At 42.0% G+C, this 18361-nt stretch overlaps 1 protein-coding gene across 1 annotated transcript in view; it reads left to right on the top strand.

Moving 5' to 3' along the window:
• Positions 1-2232: 2232 nt before the first annotated feature.
• The window catches only part of Cth (cystathionine gamma-lyase), a 42585-nt gene continuing 26456 nt past the window's right edge, over positions 2233-18361 (top strand). The window contains exons 1-6 of the mRNA XM_059266501.1: positions 2233-2481; positions 6944-7025; positions 7707-7802; positions 11569-11678; positions 14488-14619; positions 17964-18021. Coding sequence (XP_059122484.1) covers positions 2329-2481; positions 6944-7025; positions 7707-7802; positions 11569-11678; positions 14488-14619; positions 17964-18021 — 631 coding nt within the window. The 5' untranslated portion in view covers positions 2233-2328. The remainder of the gene's footprint in view (positions 2482-6943; positions 7026-7706; positions 7803-11568; positions 11679-14487; positions 14620-17963; positions 18022-18361) is intronic.

Here is an 18361-nt window from a genome sequence, read left to right as displayed (position 1 = left end):
GAACATGTGTGCTTCCCGAATCTCATTCCCAAGAAGAATCCATGGCTTAGAAGTGTAGTGATAATTTCATGATGTTGTTTGCAACCTGCTCTAAGTGAAAAATAAGCATTCAGAGGACATTTACTGTATTTAAAGTGGCCATCACTCATTCACTTAAAAAGGTTTTTCTGGTTGGATGCAGTAAGAATTACCATGAGTTTGAGGTTTGTAAGGGGTAGTGCAAGACCGTGTCTCAAAAAGCCAAAGAAGAAAAAGAAAATAAAAAGATTTATTTTACTTTATGTATATGAAATGTAAAGGAATTCATTTTCCCCTGTAGATCTGTGATTTCTGCTACCACGATTGTTTCAGATGTCAAACAATACATGTATTTAAAGATCGTGCAGCACAGTATGTGCTCCTGAATTCACACACTGTTTTGCAGTTTCCTTTGCTGTCTTGGAAATGGTCATGCCAGTTCCCTTCAACTCTTCTGCTCATTGGCCACTTCATGAGTCTATCACAGAACTAGCTATCTGGGCTCTGAAGGATGGGTAGTTAATCTGCTTTTCATTATAGCTGAGAGTTTTGTAGTCACCTTTGCACACATATATGATGACGTCTGAGAGAGACACTGCTGAATAGAGAAATTAAATCTTGGGCTGCCATCCTGCAGCCTCCTCTCGTTTTTATCAGAGGCCTCATTTAGAGGCTCTGTATAGGGGCCGCATTTTTCTTTCTTTTTCTGTTTTTCTTTTCTTTTCTTTTTTTTTTGGACTGGTTTTCAAGGCAGGGTTTCTCTGTGTAGCGTTGGCTGTTCTGGAACTCACTCTGTAGACCAGGCTGGCCACGAACTCACTGACATCAGCCTGCCTTTGCCTCCCAAGTGCTAGGAGTAAAGCGTGCACCACCACCCAGCAAGGGGCCGCTTTTCAAAGAACTCTTTATGACAGAGAGAAGCTAAAGAAAATGTCAGGTGGAAAGATGGCTCAGTGGGTAAAAACGCTTGCCACACAGCCTGACACTCTGTGTTCGATCCCATCCACCTTAGCAGTACTGTGCACCTGTACCAGCACTCCTACTGTAGGAGGCAGAGATAGAATCAGCTGAAGCTCCTGGGTGGGCAAGCCTGGAGTGAGCAGTGCAGAGAGACTCTGCCTCGGCAGGTTGGTTGGACACTGACCTCCACGCATGCACCACATGTTTGTGTAACCCAGGGTTTATCAATTCTACTTAGAACTGGAATCTGAACTGTTTCAGGCTATTCTGCCCCCACCTGTTCTGTGTGGTCACACCAAAATGTACCACAAGGCTGTAGAGATGGCTCAGCTGTTAAGAGCACTGGTTGCTCTTCAAGAGGACTTGGGTTTGTTCCTCAGCACTCACATGTCGAGCCCATCTGTTTATAACTTGCAGGTCCAGGGGACCTAACGTCCTTCCTGACTTCTGTAGAATTCATGTGGTGCACAGACATACACATAACTTCAAAAAAATTTAAAAGATACCCACATATATGCATAATCGTTGAAATGTGTTCAGTGTTCAGGTTGAGAACATATTTTAACAGGAGAAATAGTAATCAAATAGGCATCGTAACCCATTGGTTTCAGAAACAGTCCGCTTCCCTGTGGGCATGGTTTCCCTTGGCCTCCAGCCTCTCACACTTCCTGCTGGAGGGTGACTGTCTCTGAAGCTAATTTGAAAAGCAAATGGACTGTGTTTGCCTCTTCCAAACCCTTGCTTTTTAAAAAGTTGTTTAAAAACGTTTTTTTAAAAGTTGTTCCTTAATGCCGTCTAAATTTGTTCTACAGTGTTTCAGAGTTTTAGGTTAGGTTTCCGAGAAATGGAAACACCTTAAACTCCCTAGTTCCCTAACATGGTGTAAAATTAGGTCAAGGCTGGTGTCTTTTGGAAGCAAAGCTTCCTCCTGAAAGCCTGATCTTGGCGAGGGTAGGCTCACAGGCGCTGAGGACGCAGCTCCAGCGGTCCCCGGATCATCCCTGCTTGACACCAGCACTTGGGGTCCCGCAAGGCGGTGGGAGGAGGCCCGCACCGGGGTCTCTACCCTGAGGACAAAGGGTGCATCTGGGCTCGGTGCTGCAGTCTGCTGTTGAGGTTTCAGCTGCTCCAGGTCCCAGCCCGATTGCTCACCACGTGGGCGCCACTGGGAGGCGGGGCAGGGACACTCCGGGCAACTCCTCCCCTGCAGCCCAATGGACAATGGCTTTGCTTCGGGACCCGGGCTGATTGGCCGCGTCGGACCCGCCCCTCCCTGGATATAAGCGCGAAGCTCGGAAAGACTCCAGTTGGTCTCATTCTTGGCAAACTCCTGCTTTTCCCGGCGCCAACATGCAAAAGAACGGCTACCTGCCCAGCTTCCAGCACTTTGCCACTCAGGCCATTCATGTGGGACAGGAGCCCGAGCAGTGGAATTCACGCGCCGTGGTGATACCCATCTCGCTGGCCACCACTTTCAAGCAGGACTCGCCAGGCCAGTCCTCGGTGAGCGGCAGGGCGGGCAGGGCGAGCTGGGAGCCCCGGCGAACTGCCGGAGCGCTCAGGACACGTGGGTGGTCTCTGCGATTTTCAGTTAAAAATCAGAGTTGTAATTTGGTGACTTCTGTAGCAACGAAGCCAGTCCCCCTTTGAAAAATGAAGGGCCTTGGGCTGGTGAGATGGCTCAGCAGGTGTGCTGACTAGTTTTATATCAACTTGACACAAGCTATAGTCATCCGAGAGGAGGGGACCTCAATTGAGAAAGTGCCTCTAGAAGATTAGGCTGTGATGATTAGGCTGTAAGCAGGCAGACCCGTAGGGCATTCTCCTAATTAGTGACTGATGGGGGAGGGCCCAGTCCACTGTGAGTGGGGGACCCTCCCTACCCCCATGCTGGTGATTCTGAGTTCTATAAGAAAGTGGGGTGAGCAAGACAGTAAGGAGCACTTCTCCATGGCATTTGCATCAGCTCTCACCTCCAGGTTCCTGCCCTATCTGCTTTTCATGATAAACCAGTTACATGAAAGTGAAATTGCTTTTGTTTGTGGTGTTTTATCACAGCAGGTAAAGGTGCTTGTCACCAAACCTGACCACCTTAGTTCAATTCTATAATCTATATGGTGGAAGGAGAGAACCAGCTCCTGCAGTGTCCTCTGACCTACACACACACACACACATACACACACACACACACACACACACACACACATTCACACTCAAACACACACACTAAATAATGAAAGTCTTAGAGATTTAAGATCAAATCCTGTAAGTGTGTCCAGTTAATAGCTACTGAATACTTACACACAAAATGCATAGAGTCTATGTGTTACATGTAGTCTCATCCAATGTTAACAAGAAGGAACCTAGCCCGAACTAAGGTCTTAGTGTTCAGATTGAGATAGAGGAGATAGAGGATTACCAGCACTAGAGTAACCTAGGGTCGCCAAGGCTCATGAGCAAAATGAATAAAGCTACCTTTAATTTATCTTGAACCCTCTCTTCTGCACCTGACTGCATGGTGCTACATTATAGCTGTGATAAGTAATAGTTTAAGCCATTTCATCATCTAAGACAGTGGTTCTCAACCCATGGGTCATGATGATCCTTTCACAAGGGTCTCATCTGGTATTTACATTGCAGTTCATTAACAGTAGCAAAATTGCAGCTATGAAATAGCAGCAAAAATAGTTTAGTGGTTGGGGGTCACCACAACAAGTTGAGAACCACTGATCTATGCAGTGTGGCTTTGTGATTAAGAGTACAGGGGTTTTAATTCTTACATCAGCTCTTCTGTCTGGGTAACCTGGAAGACGCTATTTAACCCATCCTAGCCTTGAGTTGACCCTGTGTAAACTGGGATAATTATAGAACACACCACATGAGCTGCTGCTGTTAAAAACTCTGTAGTACACACTCATTACTCAGAAGTACTTTGGTGTTTGCAGTCTTCATGTCTTGCTATTTCCAATTTGACTACAACAGCCAGGTCAGGGGGTAGGTATTAAATCGTTTTTATAGAAAAGGAAACTGACCCAGACTCAAACACAAGTGACCAGTAAAGCCTGAAATATGCAGTCTTGTGAATCTCATGGCATCTTCCTTTTTGATGGCTTACTAGATGGGTCTTGGTATTTTAAAAGTCTCCTGAGGTTCAGAGGACAACAGTAAAGCAATTGCAGCATGTTCCCAGGTCTTGACTGTCCTGGAAACTACCTTTGTGTGTTGTAAGTCAGGTAAAGTTCTTATAAACAGCCCTTGTTCTGTGAGGCAAAGTTCCAAAGGCATCACTATAGCAGGTTAGGATACTCCTAACTGGTGACTTGCATTCAAAACTCAAACACTACCTCCTCCAAGCAAGTGGTGGGGCCCTCCTATGTAGGCCTGCTGCCTGTATGGAACAGTGTGTAGAAATTGAGTGTTTGGGTATGGTATTAATGTTTAAATGGTTCAGAGAGCAAGCAGGGGCAGTTAAATCTAGTATGTGCTCAGAATCTCCAAAAGATAAATGGCACTGTAGCAATGAGAAGTATCAGAAATCTTTAGTTCCATTTGAAAAGCCATGGAATGCACAAGGTAATTTGCCAATGAAATAAGTTCTCCTACCCCAATGTTAGACATCTGCATGCTCATGAATATTTATGGCAGCATGGGGCTGTTCTAGGAACCAAGTGTTTTGGAGGAGGTTTGATGAGTTTAGCAGCCAGGGACAGTAGTGGGTGTTGAAGACAGCTGGAGCCCTGTAAACTCTGTGTGCCCAGTTTATCTAATCAGGTAAACTTTTAAAATTATTACTAATACTAGAAGCTTCCAAGTCTGAAACAAGGTTGTAAGTAGTGATGTGCTGCATAAACTAAGGAGAGAAATATGTAGGATGTTTTAAATTGTTTGAGACAGTCTGTCTTTAAGGAGCCCAGGCTGGCCTTCAACTCACAGATCAGACTTTGCCTTTACTGGGATTGCAGATATGTGTGATCACACCAGCTCAGAGCCTAGGATTGATTCTAACTCTCACACTCCCCAGGTCTTACAACATTTGGCTTCACTTTTCTTCAAGTAGATCACAAGGCTAAATAAAATGATTAGGAAAAAATTAAATATAAAGGGATAAACTTAAGTATAAAGGAGCCTGACACAAGATTTTATGAAGCAATTTATGGAGGATGTTCACTGAAAATTGCTTCCTCCTTTTGTGTTGAGTCATTTTTATAGGGTTAAGATCTGGACCCTGAGAACTTGAATGACTCGGTTCAGCCCTCTTGTGTGCTAAATGAACCTGCATCACTTCTATCTTGGGAAGAGAAGCACAGGTTAGATTCATGCCATTCTCTTTTCCTAATATGCCCATCTTATAAGGAAAGGGTGAGGCTAACGTAATTGCAACACCATGCCAATGTTAAGAACCACCACCTAGACTGATGGAGGCAGATACAGAGATCCACAGCCAGACATCAGGCTGAGCTCTGGGAATCCAATTGATGAGAGAGAGGAGAGATACTGCAGGCGAGGGACGTCGAGATCATGATGGGAGGACGTGCAGAGATGACCGGCCACACTAGTAGAAGCCCATGTGTAGCTAGAGTTTTCCTGGTCCTGCCTGGCCCACGGTCAGGACAAATCTCTCTCACCCACCAGTCCCACAGCCGCTCAGACCCAACCAAGTAAACACAGAGAGACTTATATTGCTTACAAACTGTATGGCCACAGCAGGCTTCTTGTTATCTAGTTCTTATATCTTAAATTAACCCATTTCTATTAATCTATTAGTTGCCACGTGGCTCGTGGCTTACCAGTATCTTAACATCTTCTCATGGCAGTGGCTGGCAGCATCTCTCTGCCTCAGCCTTCCACTTCCCACAATTCTCCTCTCTGCTAGTCCCGCCTATACTTCCTGCCTGGCTACTGGCCAATCAGTGTTTTATTTATCAATCAATCATCCACAGCACCCATGAACTGTGGACTGGTGGCTGTGGAGCCCCCATGGGACTGGACTAGACCCTCTGGATACGGAAGATGGATGTTTGGCTGGAACTGTTTGGGGCACCCAGGCAGGGGGATCAGGATCTGTCCCTGGTCTATGAGCAGGCTTCTGGAATCCGGTGCCTGTGGTGTGACACCTTGCACAGCCTTGGTGCAATGGGAAGGGGCTTGGACCTGCCTAGGCTCAGTGTGCTGGGCTCTCCTGACTCCCCATGGGAGACCTCGATTTGGGGGATGTGGGGATGCGGGGTGGCTTGGGAAAGAAGGCTGGGGGGTGGGAGGAGGGAGGAAAGGGGATCTGTGGATAGTATGTGGAGTGAGTAGAAAATTTCTTAATAAAGAAAAATTAAAAAAAAAGAACTGCCACCTATATAGTGGTTAGTACATGTTGAGGAATATACAGGGAATTTATGCCTTACTCTATTTCATCCTCACAATTTTGCAATTAGACCTGTATTTTTTCCCATCTCTAAATTGACTGTTAGAATGTTGAGTCCTTTACCTAGTAGTACCAAGCTAGTAAATGGCAGGAACATCATTCCAACCCATGGTAAGTACATCATTCTTACTCATTTTTATTTTATATGTATAGGTGTTTTGTCTGCATGTGTTTCTGTCTATATACCACATGCATGCAGTGCCTGTGGAGGCCAGAAGAAGGCATCATATCCATTGAAACTGGTGATCCAGACCTAGTGAGCTGACATGTGGGTTCTTGGAATTGAACCTAGGTCCTCTGAAAGAGTAGTAAGCATCCTTAACCTCTTAGCCATCTCTCCAGTTCCCCTTTTGGTCATCCTTTAAGCTCTCCATGCTGCCATAGCCACGATGATGCCACACTTACATCTTATATCAGAATGTGCCATCGCTAGGTAATAGAAAATCATTATGGTGGGACCATGTCTTCATTGGGCTCTGATACTAATCAAGAGATCTTAAGATGATGAATAAATCCTCTTCCTCCTCCTTCTCCTCTTCTTATTTTCAGGGTTTTGTATATGGCCGCTCTGGAAATCCCACAAGGAACTGCTTGGAAAAAGCAGTGGCTGCTCTGGACGGGGCAAAACACAGTAAGAGACTTATATCTACAATGAAAGGTGGATTCTCTTTAGGTGTCTAGGGATCACAGAAGCACAGAAGGTAGAAATAGAGATCCTCTCATTCCAAACTCCCATTTTCCTAAAACAGTGAATCCTTTGGCTTTGTTCTTCAGTTGGTATATGCATGTGTGTGTTCTTACCAGTTAGCAGTAAATAGGGACAGAGCAGAATGGCAGAGCTTATTACAGCCTTCATCTCAGGCTGTCGCTATGGCTCATTCACCAAACCCAAAATCCTTGATAATATACTCTTAGAGGGAAGGAATTCACTCCCCGGAAAAGGTCCTGGGAGTGAGTTCTGGTGAAGTCATCTTTGTATTTTCAATATAAATGATGCTATATGAGCAGAGTAATAAAGAATGAAGTCTCAATATCTATCGTGTGTGTGTGTGTGTATGTGTGTGTGCTTGTGTGTGCTTGTGTGTGCTTGTGTGTGTATAAATACATAGTGTTCTCAAAGTTTTATTTTTCAAACAGAAAGCGGTGTTGTTACATTAATTAGAGGACCTCTGAGGAGTAGCAGCAGTGGCTCAGTCAGCCAGGGGAACCACGGTGCAGATGGCGCTAGGTTCTTGCTAAGGTTTTGGTTTTTGGTTTTTGTTTGTTTTTTTGTTTGTTTTTTAAGCTTACTTGAATTTGCTTTTTATGGTAGGTTTGGCCTTTGCTTCAGGGCTAGCTGCTACCACTACGATTACCCATCTGTTAAAAGCTGGAGATGAAGTCATTTGCATGGATGAAGTGTATGGAGGTAGGTGCCCTCTCACTCACAGTATGTGCCAGCTGGTACAAAGATAGCAATGAACCTTGAGTTACATGAGCACTATTGCCAGTTTTGGTGAGTATGTTCTATCTAAGGTATGGCAGGCACCTCCATGGGTTTCATTCTCTGTGTTCCAGAAGTGCCTGTAGGAGATTGTCTAATAAGAATTGTGTTTAAGAGTTGGAACAAGGATATAGGACTTGATCAGCCTTCAGGCACACCATAGCCTTCTGAATGCACAACACACATACATTGTACCAGGCATGCTGAGATGCCACATGGTGCCAATGAACACCATAGAACGATTTCTGAGAGTTAGTTCTCTCCTTCCACCATGTAGGTCCTGATATCAAGCTCAGGTTGCCATTCTTGGTGGCCAATCTTTAACCTGTGCATCTCACTAGTGATGCTTTTAGACTTGAGTACTATGAAGAAATTGTTAACAGTCACTTGTGCCTGTGATCCTAGCACTCAGGAGGCTAAGCAGAATTGCCATGAATTGGCCAGCTTGATTTTGATGTCAACTGGGCTACAGGGAGACTCTGTCCTTTTTAATACATTTTTTAAAAATTATAATATAATTACATCATTTTCCTTTTCCTCCCTTCAAGTTTCCCCATGCACACACACAACCCTCCACATGTACTCTCTCATAGTCTCTTTTTCTTTGATTATTGTTACATGTATACACATATATATGTATGTGTATATGTGTATGTGTATATGTATTCCTAAATACATAAATACAACTTTCTCAGTCCATATAATGTTGCCTGTATGTTTATGAAGACCATTTCTACCACTCTCAGCATTTCCAGTTGTCTGTAGTTCTTTGTCTAAGGCCTCATGGGTTTTCCCTTCCTATGATAACATGTCCATTGGTTTCATTGTTGTTCAGGTCTTGGTTAGGTAGCTATGTTGATGAGATTTCAGGAGGTTAGCCTCTCAACATTTCCAGGAAGCACAATCTCACAATAAACCTTCTGTTCCTCTGGCTCTTACTATCCCCACCCTTCTGTAATGATTCCTGAGCCTTGAGTGCAAAAATTGTGTTGTAGATGTATCAGTTGGGACTGTTGGCACCAAGTCCCTGTCTGAAACATACAGCTTATACGTGCAGAGATTTCTACAAAAGACTGTAGCTGGAGTTTTCTCCAGTCCCGCTTGGGCCCGCAGCCGCTCAGACCCAAGTAAACACACAGAGACTTATATTACTTATAAACTGTATGGCGATGGCAGGCTTCTTGCTATCTAGTTCTTATATCTTAAATTAACCCATTTCTATTCATCTATAAGTTGCCACGTGGCTTGTGGCTTACCGGTACTTTGCATCTTCTCATGGTGGCTGTGGCTGGCAGCATCTCCTGATTCAGCCTTCCACTTCCCAGAATTCTCCTCTCTGCTTATCCTGCCTATACTATATTTCCTGCCTGGCTACTGGCCAATCGGTGTTTTATTTATCAATCAGTCAGAGCAACACATTCACCACGTACAGAAAGACATCCCCAGCACTTCCCCTTTTCTTTTTTTTTCAAAAAGGAATGTTTTACCTTTAACATAGAAAAATTATATATAACAAAACTGTTATCAAGCAAGAATTATATTTATAATATCTAGTCTATTTGTATTTGGCAAAATTAAAGAAGATATCCTATCTATCCTATATTTGTGAGTCTAAGGTTTTATATCTAACTTATCTTTTATCATAACTAAGGAAATTATAACTATCTAGTCTTCAACTACATCAAAGACCTCAGAAGGATATAATATTGCCTGAGAAATGGGAGAAGGACACAGGCAACTTTCGGTAGGCTTATGAGAGTAGACAGAGACAGCTGGCAGCCTGGACAGTCATCCAAAGTTCCTCTGTAAGGTTGGGGCATCTGTCTTCAGCCCACAGGCCTAGAGTCTCTCAGTCACTTCTTTCTGTGTCCTGTAGAATGTCTGGCAGTTTCCTTTGCAAAGTAGGAACCTGAAGGACCATTTTGCCAAGCAAAGTTCAGTGATCACCTTCCTATGGGTCCTGCATGTCCAGTCAATCAAGCAGTCCAGGCAAGAACAGTTTCTTGCCCAAATGGTTATTTTTGCCAAGAAGAAGATAAACTCCGTATCAAGTATCTTCAATGCCCATCCTCCTCTCTGAAGTAAATCAGTGCTGCCAGGAGCAGACGTGTCTCACTGTCCAGAAAGTCTAAATTTTTAAAACATTTTAAATGCCGTATTCTGTAGGTCTTTGAAGTGTTTGAAATTGAATTATATCTATATAATTGAATTATATCTATGTATACCTAGAAAACTTAACATGACCATAAGTTTGACTATCACAGAAGACTACTTATTAATCTGTATTTTTTAATTATCCATTATAATCTAAATGAGTTATATAAACATAATACCTCAAACCATAATAGAAATATATATACAGTATAACAAAATTAAGTTTAAACTTGTATCAATAAACTAAAATCCATAGCAATGTAAAACAGTTATAAACAAGTTTTTGCTCTTTAAAAGTAGGTTCATTAATCTACCCTTTTATCCTATATATCTATACTATCCCGTTTTCTTCTTTAGAAAGAGATTGCATTTATAATCAACCTGCTTTAAATAAAAATGTTGGTTTTTCTCTGTCCCACACCAGAGGGCTCTTCTTATATAGAACAGAAGAATCTCTCAACCTTTTCTTTTAGCAAATATGCTAAAGAGAAGGAATGAGCCAATTCCATCTCCAAAGCCAGCTTGGTATATTTGGGAATTTGGGTGTAGCTTCTCATACTACTTCCTGCTGGATGAGGGCACTATATTCTTTTGGGGACACAAAGAAAATTTTAGGATTATGGAGTAGTCCATGAGGCTGTATTGTCTGAGCCAGTTGACTTGAAACCGTTCCGGATGTTGGATCATCTAGGCCATGGTGTCATCGGAGACCTTTCAGGGGGTCTTGGCTGGTCAAACCTGATGTATCTTAATCTGGAACAAATCCATAGCCTCTTGCTTTCTGTGGAAACAAAAGCAGAACCTCCTTTCCAAAGTAACATATCCGTTTTAGAATCTTCTTTCTCAGGTTTTAGGTAGAAACTCAAGCTGTTGGGTGCCATTTGTAACTGGAGTTTTCTCCAGGCCCGCTCCGGCCCGCATCTGCTCAGACCCAAGTAAACACACAGAGACTTATATTACTTATAAACTGTATGGCCATGGCAGGCTTCTTGCTATCTAGTTCTTATATCTTAAATTAACCCATTTCTATTCATCTATAAGTTGCCACGTGACGTGTGGCTTACTGGTACTTTACATCTTACTTCTCATGGTGGCAGTGGCTGGCAGCATCTCCTGATTCAGCCTTCCACTTCCCAGAATTCTCCTCTCTGCTTATCCCACCTATACCATCCTTCCTGCCTGGCTACTGGCCAATCAGCATTTTATTTATCAGTCAATCAGAACAACACATTTGCAGCATACAGAAAGACATCCCCAGCAGAAGACACTGTGTCAGGAAGCTGCTCCATGTCAGAAGAGTAGAGAAAGGCGAGTTTGAGAAATGGTTCTGCTTCTTGCCACTTGTGTGTGTCAAGTATGTTTTAATTGGCTCTGTGGCATGTCAAATAATCATGCTACTTAGCTACACTGAACTTGCTTTCAGCTGAATTTTTTTTTTTTTTTGAAAGTTCTCATTTGGGATTGGGGAGGTCTGCAAAGAGCAGACATTGCCTCGCATTGTGTTCTCTGCATATTATTTGACTGTTTTCTGCCTCAGGCACCAACAGGTACTTCAGGAGAGTGGCATCTGAATTTGGACTGAAGGTTTCTTTTGTGGAATGTTCCAATACCAAATTGCTAGAGGCAGCAATTACACCACGAACCAAGGTAACCAGCTGGCTTTTGATTCTGTTTTCCCCATGATGTTTTACTTACATCCTTTCTGTTTACTAGAGGATGTAATATAAATCCAAATAACATTTTATTGAAGCTGTTGGAAATACTGAGATTGATATAGGCTAGAGTCTCCATGGCTTGAAAACATAATTATCTGGAGTGCACATGCAAATTCTGAAGTGGAATTTCAATTGGGCCTTGAGGTAGGTGGGAAGAAAAGAGTATTAGACAAAAAATGCCACAATGTATTAAAAACCACATAACAGGGCCTTGTAAGGAAGGAAAGACTTCCCTTTAAAATTTGGAGGAGGGCTGGGCTGGAAAAATGTTTCAGTGGTTAAGAGTATGTGCTGCTCTTGCCAGGGGACCTGAATTTGGTTCCCAGCATCTACATTGGGTGGCCCATAACTGCTTGTAACTTCAGCTCCAAGGGATTTGATGCCTCTGTCCTCCATAGGCACCTGCACTTTCATGTATAGACCTACACATGTTCACATGAGAATGAGAGGGGGAGAGGCAGAGAAAGACACACAGGGATAGATGACAGCCATGAGAGGGTGGTAGGGGAAGCCAAGGGAGCCCCTTTGAGGTAAATCCCCACAGCAATCCCAAGAACAAAGGAAATACCAGACTTTTTATAAGTTTGGTGGGGTTTTTAGGAAGTTTCATATCATATGATTTTAGTTCAACATTGTATACACGACAAAGAACATGAATGAATCAAGTCCCATAAATTAGGGACCACTGTTAGCCATAGCACAACCTGCTTCTTAATTCTGTCCCAGAGAGAGAAGTAGAGAGGCATGGCCTTTTAAAAGTGGCCCCTGTCCTTTAGGGGTAGGTCAGTGTTCTAACAATAAGTTTAATTTTTTGTGTGTGTGCATTGTATTAGAAGCTAGTATGGGTTTAATCTCTCAGCTCTACCCAATTTTTTTTTGTAAAAAAATTAAATTCAAGAGTGCATAGTTCTCAGATATACCAAGCTATCAAAACATAACATCGTTCAAAGACCATAGACCCCCTCAGTCCAGGGACTTTGATCTCAGCCCTGGGAAGCTTGTGTGCTGTGGAAGGTATTTGTGCCTGAATAGCAGATGTGGTATTTGGGGACCTCATTTAAATTCTGTAGGAGTGAAAGGCCAGTGTCTTTTATGAGTGAACCTTTCTAACTCTGTTAAGGATTAAAGCGTTAAACTTGTACCCAAGCTCATATGGCAGTGAATGCTAAAAGATAGAAATCCTTCACACAAAGGAGCCTAGATTCAAGCTCATATGGCAGTGAATGCTAAAAGATAGAGGTCCTTCACACAAAGGAGACTTTCTAGATTAGCACTGGAGCAGGTTTACTTAGTAAGGTTTGTTTTCAAGGAAGTTGCATTTTTATATTGCTTGAGGAAAAAGAATTTATTTAAATAGCTGATCTGAGACTTCCCAAGGGAAGAAATCAGATCATGAGTATGATAAATTTTGTCCATACGATTTTATTTGCTGGCCTTTTAATTCACTTGAATTAATATATTTTCCCCTGAAATACAGGCTCTGCTTTTGAATATATATATATATATATATATATATATATATATATATATATATATATATATGATGAGGGTTTGAGTGTTTATGAGTGTTTTGTTTTCATGCACAAATGTGCACCATGTGTATGTTTACTACCTGTGGAGGGCATTGTCTCCCTTAGAACTGGAATTACAGATGGTTAGGAGCCACCATGTGGGTGCTGCGATTCAAATACTGATCTTCTCATGAACAAATGCTCTTAATTACTGAGTCATCTCTCCAGCTCCGGTAGTCAGTTTTTAAAGTCCATATAAAACCTATTTTGTATTTAGTTACTTGTTTTCATTTTTTTTATTTTTAAATTATCTTGATGAGAATTTATTATTCTTATCCAGGAGTCATTTTTATAGCTCTTTAAGTAAATAAAGATTTTCAAAGTAGTTTTTAGTAGTGAACTTCCAGACAGGGAATGTATTTAACTAGACATCTTGTCTGTCTATATAAGTAATGAAAAGTCATTAGTTTTTATAAGAGAAACCTGTAAGTAATACAGTTCAAAGCAGTAACTGTTGAGGGTGCACATCTTGACAGGGTTGCAGTAAATCAGAGTTCTGCTAGGGAACCTAGCTTTCTACATGGCTGCCACTTCTTTTCCTCAGCCTAATGCACTTTCTCAAGTTTAGAGTTTCTAGTGCATTTGTTGTTATCTAACTCTGAGGATGTCCTTGGCATCCTGGGCATAATTCTCATTAATGAAAATTCTAGGATGTGTAGAGTAGAGTGGCTTATATTCCAGACTCTCTGTGTAGCTGACTGTGACCTTGGACTTGTGATCTGTCTGCCTCTGTTACTTGAATGCTAGGAATATAGGCATCACCCCTAAGCTCCCAAAGTGCTGGTTTATGAAGTGCTAGGGATTGATCTCAGGCTTCATGCACACTAGGCAAGATCTTTACTGAGCTACTTCCCCATAGTGAGGATGTATTTTTATACAATCTATATTATTTGTCTGTGAGAACAGAAGCTCCAGACACCATGGCTTTGTTCTGTAAGATAAATATCACCAACCATTTTGTGCAGATGAGGAACTTGAGGAAGATAGAAGGGAATTTACAGAGCAATGGCCAATCTTGTAGGGAAAATTCAGATTCAAACTTGACCATTCCACCTTCATTATCTAAGCCTTTCCAGCATGGGAAGTAGAAGCCTTCTATGTTGTGGTATGTGAGATATTTGTGTATGTGTGATACGTTTTTACTTACTGTTGTTTGCTGAATTACTGTAGCTTGTTTGGATTGAAACACCCACAAACCCATCCTTGAAGTTGACTGACATTGAAGCCTGTGCACGCATCGTCCATAAGCATGGAGACATCATTTTGGTTGTAGATAACTCTTTCATGTCTCCATATTTCCAGGTAAATGAAGGGAAGGGTTTTTATTGTGATTAACAAACCACACAGTTATCTATAATTAGGAAAGGAAGAACTACTTTATAAAAAATCATTATCAAACTCAAAATAGCTGAATATCAAAATATAACTATTATTGATTAGAAAAAGAATCAGATTTGGACCTTTTTTTGCATTAGTTAATATCTCAAGACTGTGTTACTATCTCACTGGAGGTTTTGTTGGGAACAGTGGGCCACAAGATAGCAGTAAACACTTTGCCCGGCCATAATTGATAAGAATAGACGCTATGGGAATTCTCAGAGAGTCTATGCCTCTGAGGGTCCTTTATAGCAGTTAAGAGAAGTTACTTGGCCTTCTAATGCAAACAATATTAGGTCCAGCCTATATTGTTTGCTCCCAGGGTCTGCAGAAGAGTCCACCAACCAGCTGAGGATTCTAATCTGAGGGATATTCAATGAATCTAAGCACACTTTGTTCTTTAGTCCATTCACTTTATTCTTCTATGGCGATTCTTATCTGCACAGTTTCTTTTCTGCTCTCTTACTTAGCTCCTCTCAGTCCCTCCTGCTCTCAGTCCCTTCTGCTGTTCTCTCATCATTCTACCTAGTTCTTTCCATCTCCGTCCTCATCTTTGTTCTCCATCAATCCTATCCTAGTGCTCTCAGAGAACCAGTATATATACCCACACAGTAATTCTTTGGTAAAGCAATGTGAGGCTTGAAGTTTTCAGGGTCTCAGAGAGAGGCGATAAGGACCCACACATAAAGCAATTAATTGTCAGCTTCCAATTACAACCCAAAAGAGGAGTGACTAAAGGAGAGTTCTCTGGTAGGGTCAACTAAAGGCTACGATCATTAGGGAATTTATGTACTCAAACTATAATCTAGAAATGGCTAGATAGAATGTTAGGGGTCAATAAGTCACAAGAAAGTAAACTGTCTTTGGCGCCACTTTTCCCGATCATCCCAGCTGCAGTTGCTTTCTGATAGGGAGGGGGACATATGCTAGGTGGCTAAGCGACAGAGCATGTAGTATTTGGTTAGTAAAAGCACTTTCACTCAGAGTAATTGCTGAGGAGAAAATCTAGGAATAGCACCTGGCTGAGGAGGAATAAAAACTTAATTTGCACAAGAAAGAAGCCTGGCACCTATTGCCTGCCTGGCCTGGAGGCAATCTCCTTGGGTCAGTGGGAAGTAACTGCCTTAACTCAGTATCTAGCAAATGACTAAAACATCATCCAGGAATGTGAGCAGTAAATCTCTTAAATTAGGGTCTTGTGTAAATAACCCGGGGTGAAGGTAAGGGGTTGAGGATTTAATTGTTAGTGGTTATTTTCTCTATCTGTGGGTGAAATGAGCTAATGTTTATTTCTCTGCATTTGTCCTTGGAAAAAGGTATCTTTGCTGAAATACTTTTGTCCGGAGAATGCCCCTAGCCAGACATATATTAATGAAAAATAAACACAGCTGGGGACAGTTGTCCAATTACCTAAATGTATAGGGAAAGTTGTGCCCAAGATTGAGATGCAATCGTGAGATTACATGTTCTCATAACATGGAGATGCACGGTAAATGGGGAGAATCATATCTGTTACTGCACAAGAAGTTTACAACAAGAACCAGCCAGTTCATTCAAAAGGCAGTAATTCCATAATGCCTTGCGTGATGGTTTTCTCTAACAGAACCCTTAGTTCTGATAGGTTGACCTTCTGAACACTGCTGTATACTCTCATGGACTTTCACTACCAGTGGCTCTCAATAGCCTTCCTTGCCTCTTTGACCATTTGGGGGAAGTCCTATCTGAATAGATAAGAGAATGTTAGGCAGTAAATTTGTAACAATGACCCTTCCTTGGCCATGTTGGGTGAGGCACCAGGAGCCTTTAGGAGTTCGGATCTAGAGGTTTCTTTCTACACATTTGGGTTCTGAGGGCTTAAAGCTGGTGGTTAGACACCGGGCTTTTGCTTTTTATTTTATCCCTTCTGGTCTCCACATAGGCCTGTGATTTTAGACTACCTCCCAGGCAGCACTTCCTGATCTCTTAGGTTATGTAGAGCATGTGAAGACATAGCTTATTAGGTGGTTGTATCTCTGATGTGTTCCATATTTTGACTGAGCGTTGGTTATCAGTCCATGTTAAGTAAGGAATTTCTACTTTATCTGTTTTACGTTATGACTTAGAATTCTTAGCATGTTTGGCTGCTGTAGCATGGTACTGTAACCTGGGTGAATTCAGAACAGGACTTTGCTTCTTATAGATCTAAGGCCCACAAGTCCAACATTGAGGTATCTTGGAGGGCCAAGTCTGTGTTCTCATGGGAGAAGAATCCAGGCAGCTCACTGGGACTCTAATGCGTCTCTGATCCTATCACAGCGGGTCTGTCATCAGGAGCTCATCACCTCCCAGAGTCCTGACTCTTAATGCCATGGCCTGGTCATTAAGCTTCAACATGTGAAATGGGGGACACAGACATTCCACCCACAGCCATGGGTGTTTTAAGTTAGTTTGAGCTACCTAGAGAGACTTTATGTGAAGAAAACAAAACCTATATATGTATGTGTTTTAAAGATGTAAGGTTGATTAATTGGCAGCAACATTGGAGCAGGAGGATAATCTCAACAAATTTCCTTTTGAAATCTGTTTTTATTTGTACCTGTATGTGTCTGTGCTGTAGACTGGAGGTGGAGATCAAAGGACAACTTTGCAGATTTGGTTCTCTCCTTCAATCTTTAGGTTCCAGGGATTGGACTCAGGTCATGCTGAGCCTTGTCTCCTGCCTCAGCAGATTTTATACCTGATTTTATACCTGTCAAAACTAGTATAATGAAAGAGTGATTAGGAGTCAGGAACTCAGCAAATCAAGTGTTAACAATCACCTTGTACCTCGTAAGGTTTTAATGACTAAAAATCTAAGCAAAGTACTTTGTGCTGACTTGGCACAAAAATTGCTAGATTCTTCCATATCATAAACTTCTCCATGTATTTAACGACCCATAAAATGGACATATCTCTGCTGCAGACAGTAAACTCAGAGCCATAACTACTGTAAAGAATGGCAGAGGGAGGTTTGGCCTGGGCCTGCCTTTTGTTTCGATGCAACTTGCACCTTCAGAGTCTGAGCCCAGTCTATTTTTGGTTTGTTTGTTTTTGTTTTCTTCTGGATACTTCTTTGGTAGAAGAAAATGTAGGGACAAACTCAAGATCTTAGAAAAACTGAAAATGTGTGGATTCTCACACAGCAAGGTAGAGAAGGATTCAACTGGGATCTGAGGCAACAGATGCAAGTGGATGTGCATTTCACATGGTTTCTCATTTGAAGTAAACATGTCTGTTTTTTTTTCTTTCAGCGACCTTTGGCTCTGGGTGCTGATATTTGTATGTGTTCTGCCACAAAATACATGAATGGTAAGATAAGCATAGCCTGAATCGTTTTTTATTTTCTTCAGGTTTTTGGTTTTTTTGAGACAGGGTTTCTCTGTGTAACAGCCAAGGCTGTCCTGGAACTCACTCTATAGACCAAGCTGGTCTCAAACTCACAGAGACCCACCTGCCTCTGCCTCCCGAGTGCTAGGATTAAAGGCATGTGCCACCACCACCTAGCTCATAGCCTGAATCTTAAACCCTCTTCTCCATAGGTAGATGACAGTGGCAAAGGCTTGGCGTTTTGGACCCTTCTGCTATTGTGTAGGATTTATTTGTGGTTTGTGTTGAAAAGTAAAATAAAAAGAAGAGCTTTGATTTTACT

Source organism: Peromyscus eremicus, chromosome 6 (assembly GCF_949786415.1).
Source record: "Peromyscus eremicus chromosome 6, PerEre_H2_v1, whole genome shotgun sequence".
NCBI lineage: Eukaryota > Metazoa > Chordata > Mammalia > Rodentia > Cricetidae > Peromyscus > Peromyscus eremicus.
This window is presented reverse-complemented; position numbering and strand designations above follow the sequence as displayed.